Raw genomic sequence first — 7103 nt, 5'->3', positions numbered from 1 at the left:
TACGTTTCATTATTAATCTTACGAATTAGACAAGAATTCGAATGATTAACATTCACAAAATAGTTCCTACAATCATCAGTTGAATAAATTAAACAGTCGTCATCGAAAATTGGTCGCTATGCGATTTGTCCACAATTTCCCCGTCAACGATACGTTCCCTATAACACGTTACTTGTCCTCTTTGCGATTAACCGATCGCGAGAATATCCGACGTTGGCGATTTTACGGCCGCTTTGTCGACTCACCCGCTATTGTTCATCGCGCCACTCTGCTCTCTTCTCACCTCACTGATCACTTCTTCCGTTCTTTTCTTCTCTCTGTACAACGTACGGCACTCGGCATGTTTCGCCCATCTCATCGACGGCTGCCCTCGTCTCTCGGTTGTCCCGGTCTCACGTCGGTGCTCCGTTAATTAATTGTCGAACCTGGCTACCGCTTCCACGTTGGGGGAGGAATCGTCCCCTCGGCGATCGGTAAGAACCGACATGATGATTATCGGAGCTTCTATACCTTCGATCCCTCATCTTCTTATCGTGCCACCTCCGTCCTCGTCCTTCGCTCTCCCTCCCCCTGTCCCCCCTCGTCACTCCGTCCCGTCCTGGCGAGCTGTCCTCTCGCTGTCACAGGCGAGTCCCAGCGCGCTAATCCGGCTCCTTCGATCGACTCTGACCCCCTCCCTCACGCATTTCTGCACTAGAACACGTGTATCTTGATCTCCTATCTGGCGATCCGTACACGCGATAGCAACACCAAACCTCATGTTACACCTGTCACAAGCACGACATCAACAGCACCGCCTACCGGCCTTCACGCGGTTCGGCGAGTGAAATGTCCTCTATATTTTTCTCCTCTTTGTCCCCCTCCTTCTCTCACACGAATTGTACAATTAATCAATTAGTGTAATTAATCTCTTTATACACCTATTATGCACATATATGAAATATATTATACCATTACCTTTTACGTGAGCAAATAAATTGATTATTATATCGCCGGCGAGGGCCACGCGAGAGCGCCCTACCGCCCTCTTCGGCCCTCACCCTCCCTGTCACTTCTTCTCGGCGTATAAACAATGTGTACGTACGTACGGTATAGGTGTGTACGCATGTATCTTATGTATGGATGTATGTTTGTATGTATATATGTATATTTGCGTGTATACATGTATAGATAGAGTGCGTCCTTTCGTGTACCTACGGAGTTTGTGTCAAACGCGTGCGTGGGTGTATATACGTGTGTACCGTGTGTACGTGTGTGCGCGGTCGCTCGTGTGTGTTTAATCTCCAGCGGCTCTAATTACGTCCTGTGTCTCTTCTTCCCCGTCCTCCTACCCCTTTCTACCACCGTTTTCCCCCCCGGAATCTCTCTTCGCTTCTTTTTCCTCTCCGTCTCTGGCGGGAAAACTATCCGAAACCGTGTCATCTTTAACTTGTGCTCGCGTTCTTATCCCCGCCCCGTGTGACGGGGTAGGTGTATATCGCTTCTCGTGTTTCGCGTTTCCCGCCGCGTCATTTCGGCTCCTGTTAACACTCTCTTCCTCTCCTCACGCGTCCTCACTTTTCTCCGTGAGAGACGTCGGAACGCTCTCGACGAGACTAGCTACCGATCGCGACGATGTGAGCGCATACATGCACGCACACAAAAACATACACTCGTACAACACAAACAAACACATACACACCACGCACGCACACACACGCACGCACACACACATACACATATACACGTCGAAAGCCTTCTTGCGTTCCTCATCGCCCTCATCTCGTCTGAATGTGTTCCTTTTTCTGTCTTCCTTCCTCCCGTCTTTTCGTGAGTACGTGGTCCGTATTGATCCACGGGTGTACACGCGGTAAAAAGAAGAAATTACACGCAGCGCCGCGATCGATGATGCAACTGCGATCGAGGAGAGGAAGCCGAAGAAGAGATTAATGGTGAATTACGATCCCATGACTGACGTTCGTCGGACGAGCCAGCTTCAACCCCTCGTGCTTTATGAGTAAAATAAATTTCTCTCTCTCTCTCTTTCTCTTTTCATTTTTATAACGATGGAAATTCACGCAGAAATAATTAATAAACGGCGTTGCAAGCATAAACGTTAATTTATATTTTCTTTTTGAGAATCCGCTGCTTTTTGAGGATTCACGCTAATGTTGAGATTAATAATTCATTATGTTTATTGCGCTTCGTCGATTTGTTTTAACGATGCAAGTTAATATTATAAATTGCTTAATTGAAATAATAGTTATTGAAAGATATCTGTACACAATGTTAACAGGAGAACAATCCTCCAAACAAATATTGCATTCACAAATCGATCTCACTAATTTTCATTCCATACGAGTTATACTATCGCAATTATTTATTCATGACGATTTATTCGGTCAATTTCGTGAGTCACCGTCATGTAAACTAATTTCAATGAAATTACTTGTAATTACGAAATTTGTCCATGAATGCGCGTGTATCGATGAATGATCAGTAACAGTTGCAATAAAACCCGAGAAAAGAGCAATGAAAATTTTCAATCGGACCTTTCAGGCACGTAGGGCGAGCTGGCTCGTGTCTGAAACCGCTTTTTGGCTTAGCACATCCCTATCGTCATTATCCATCCTATTCATCCGCCGCCCTATCGACCATCCTTTATCCTACCGACGCTACTTTACTCAGTCGTCGTTTCCCTTACAAGACGATTAAATAGATTAGACTGCGGACCGCGTCTAAAATTGGCAGTTGTTCGCAAGGTTGTTGCTCGATATTCACGCTTGTTCCTCGCGCGATTTCTCTTCCGGCCTCCAGCATCCTTCCCCAACTCCTTAGTCACGATTTTTGAATGGCGCGCGTTACACGGCAAAGGAGCGCTCAGGACACAAGATCGCTCTACCAGAGGTCGCTATTATTAATTAATAGCATTAATAATGGGACAAGCCGGTGAGTGGAGGCTTCGCGCAAATTATTTTGCCAATCAATTATTCCTGGTAGTCATGTCGCTCTCGTCAGGCGCTTGAATGCTGTCCGGACCACTCGATACGTCAGAATAATCGATCAACTGGATAATTTGCTTCGATAATTGGCCGCTCATGTAAATTACTCGAATGTCGAATCATTCTCGCGTCGATAACGGCACATCGATATCGAGTGGCGATCGAAAGAAAAATGCCAATTCGACGAAAAATCCAATCGATAGATCGGCAGATATATTCATCAGATTTTATAAATTTCCGGTTATTTTTTGTCTGATAAAAATTTAATAGGTGCATATTTTTGAGAGCGTTAGATTTGAATACAGATACAAAGAAATCTGATAACAAAAACCTGACGAGAAGAGACGAGGACATGTTTAGATTCCCTTAAAAATTTCCCTTCGCCGTGTCAACACGAATACGCGCGTGAAAAAGGTCTCTCGCACCATGCCCCGCGGTATACCGAAAAAATGGACGCGCGTATATCTCCCCCCAAAAAAACACGTGTAAATATATAAATATGCCGCGTACGGGGGTTGACGTTGATACTGGTACATGTATGTAGGTAATATGTATAATGCCAAACGTGTGCAATGTATACGTATGTATAGTGTAAATGCGTGTGTACCTCAATGTGTAACGCATCCTTCTCGCGCTGTAAACGTCATCTTATATAAAATCGGCAGTTCGGGCAGTTCGACGTCTCGCCGCACGACTCTAGCCTTACGTATGAAACCAGATTTACAAAAATACGGTGCGCGTGTTTTTCGCGTATTTGGCACTTTTTCACCTCTCTCTCGCTCAACCTCTCGTTCTATCTTGCTCGCTTTGTCCTGTCACTGTCTCTCTTTCTCGTTCTCTCCCTCTCGTTCCCTTTCACGCTCTGTTTCGATTTCTCTTGCATACATACAGACACACGCGTACAGATGCACGTTTTCTCTCTCTCTATCTCGCTATCTCATTCTGTCACGAAAGCTCGTTTACTCTCGTGTATGCCATGCAGTCGCACGCCCTTATCTCCATCCCAAAGGGTAGTCGGACTAAAGTTCAACCGATTCGCCCTCTTAGAGGAGGGAAAACGGTAATTCCGTTTCCGCGGATTTACCCCCGGAAGAGCCACTCGTTCGTGACCTGCTTGTCCCATCGCATCCCCCTCACTTGCATGTCCATCCTTGGAGTCATCCGGAATCGCGTGTCTTTGGCACTGGCGATCGAGAGAGGGTTCCTCTTCCACGTCGACGCGAAAATCGGCAGTTTCGATGATGGGCGGCCGCGAGGAACGGCAAGGACAGCGACGACGACAACGGTAACGATAGTGATGACAACAACGGCGGCGACAGCGGTGGCGACGACGACGTGGATGACGCTGTCGGCGACGCCAACGATGGTTCAGCCGCCGTTGTGGACGCGGCACCGGGCCGCGCGAGATCGTCGACTAGTCCTCCTCAGGGCCCATATTCATCAGCATCATCTTCTTCTTGGCGATCTTGCTGTACTTGATGTCGATCGGCTTCGTGGTGTCGTACAAACTTGGCGCCTCTAAGATAATAAACGCCGTGCCGAGCACGCAGGTCAGCGTGAAGATCCAAAGAAAGATCCGGTCGAGCACCATCGCGACGTACTTCCAGTCCTCCTCCACCTGGGAACAATCAGAAGGAAATGTGTGCCGTAATTAGTTAATTATTTCCTAACGTAGCGGTCGACACATCGTGTCGTATAAAAAAACATATCCGGAAAGAACGGTTCTGCTGACGTATCTAAAAATTTAACTAGATACAGATTTTAAAATAGTTTTCTTACCATCAAAATAATTATGAAGGACTCAAATTATCTGTTCATATAGGGTTTTACAATCGGGCCATTACTTTTTTTTTGCCAAGTACTGGCGTAGTACTGGCTAAGTACTGAATGATGACTTGGGCCCAGTCATTTAGTCAGTCATTTGCCAGTGACGGCTTAGCACTGGTTGACAGAACCTTGACTGTCAGTTAACAATCGTAGCGTTGGTTAAGCGTTGGTTTTGTTGTAACTGGCGATCCTATATAGTTAATTACTAAATGTTAAAATTTTAGAACGCGCGCGCATTGTCATCAATACTTAATTCTCCGTCAGCAATGTAAAATTTTCATTCTTCGTTCGCAATCTGAGTCTTCGAACTTTAGTGCAAATTTTTATGCTGTTCCGAACTACATATATAAAATCTGACAAAAATTCTTACATATTTGCAAAAGATTTAACGAGTTATAGAAATTGGATTGCATTTTACTTATTTTTTACAGATTTAAATTTATCTATCAGAATTCGCAATTAAAAATCGGCTATGTCTTTAAAATCCAACATTGTCAGCAAAGAGTTCAGCGTTCTATATAATTATTTTGATAATCCAGCAAAATTATTTTCAAATCTGTATTCAGCTAAATTTTTAGATAGTACGCAATAAAATTATTCCTTCTGTATACATATTTTTTTGCGGCATTTACTTATTTTTAACTATTCAACCGTAAGATATTTCCATGGTTTTAAAAGTTGATATCGAATAATGCACTTTCCGCTCCAATGGCTTCGATTTCCTATGATACACATCAAAAGAAACGCGTGGAAACTTATGCTGCACAAAAGTCACATATGGATCTCATAAAGACAAAAGAATCTCTGGATCGCGAAAGTCCCTGGCGCATATTTAGTATCAACTTGGGTATATCTGTCCCGACTTACAGTGTTATAAAGATGCGTTTCTGTCTCGCATGATCCGCTGAAACACCCTTACATGCAGATCCGGCAACATGCGAAGGAAAAGATCGATCTAGCGCGCTAAGGGGATGTATTGACTCCCTTAGACTCCCTTTGCGACAAGAGGGGAGCCGGAGACGATAAAACGGTCACCCAATACTTTTATGATACTTCCATGAGGACAATGCACCGTGCCGTTATATAGAACTCGCTACCTACTTGTATCACTATTTCCTCCCCTCGTATTTCTTTCCCTTTCTGCCTATCGCGAGAAAAGTCTCCCTGACGGAGAAACATCGCTTGCCTTGAGAGCACTTTCAACGCGTGATCTCGCTTCGTAGGGTCGGCATCCGTTTAACCGCCGATGCTGAATAAACCATTAGCGAGCCGTGAAAGAATGACTACGCTTCTAGGCGACATCGGAATACAGTTACGGGCAATAAAAAATTAATGCCGACAAATCTTTAATTATACTAAAAATTGGGAATACATATTATTATATACTGAAAAAAAATTTACTAAATCTTAATACATATTTCTTTTAATAGTACTAAGTAAACATTTACTTATAGTAAATAAATATTTACTCAATAAAAAATGACAGTTAATCAAATTAATGGTTTTTGTATCAAATAAATATGTTTACATTTAAAGTAAAAGTTTACTTAAAACTATTCAAACAAATATTTATTAAAATTAGTATTTTTTTCAGTGTAATTAGTTAAAAGAGCTAATATGAAACTAATTAGTACAAATAAATTAACATTTAATAAAAAATAAAATTCTTGAGCCTCTGTACAATAATATTCAACGTTTAATTATTTTTCAAGTTTTTCTACCACGATCGGATTATTAAGGACTCTTTAGAATAAAACTGTCTCTACCATTCCGCGTTTTTCATTTTATTCGTATAAAAAAAACCACCTCTTTTGCGATCATATTCGATTTCACGCAACAGTATGGAGCGATATTATGTGGTTTTATCAAATCGAGCCAAAACTTGGCTACAACGGGATTGGCTGCTGTATCATCTTCCATATATGTGTATATATATATATGCAAATATATATTTGCATACTCTACATATATAGGGGAAAGTTGCCGAATGCGTACCACTTAACCTATTTTTTATTATATTTTCCATTTGGCATTGTTTTATATGCAAATGAACATTAGAAATTGTAGCTTGAAGTTTTGGACGCTTATTATTACATGTTTAACTTTCCACCAATAACAAATTAATTTGTTATAAGTCTTTTTGTAACATGCTGCAAAAGGTACGAAAGCAAACTGGTCGCCTAAATCGTACCTATAGGTATTTTTTATCGTATTTCCTTTGAAAGTATTGAATTTATGAACGAAAACAATTAAAAGTATAAGATTAATAAAAGAAATCATTAACTAATACCTAAT

General features: G+C 42.2%; 1 protein-coding gene across 1 annotated transcript in view; it reads right to left on the bottom strand.

The window, feature by feature from the left end:
- Positions 1 to 4395: 4395 nt before the first annotated feature.
- The window catches only part of nAChRalpha1 (nicotinic acetylcholine receptor alpha1), a 91075-nt gene continuing 88367 nt past the window's right edge, over positions 4396 to 7103 (bottom strand). The window contains exon 6 of the mRNA XM_018450718.1: positions 4396 to 4599. Within this exon, the coding sequence (XP_018306220.1) occupies positions 4396 to 4599 (204 nt within the window). The remainder of the gene's footprint in view (positions 4600 to 7103) is intronic.

The sequence above is a fragment of the Mycetomoellerius zeteki genome, unplaced genomic scaffold (assembly GCF_001594055.1).
Source record: "Mycetomoellerius zeteki isolate Tzet28-1 unplaced genomic scaffold, Tzet1.0 scaffold292, whole genome shotgun sequence".
Lineage (NCBI taxonomy): Eukaryota > Metazoa > Arthropoda > Insecta > Hymenoptera > Formicidae > Mycetomoellerius > Mycetomoellerius zeteki.
Note: the sequence above shows the minus strand (reverse complement) of the source record. Positions and strands in the feature narration are given on the sequence as shown.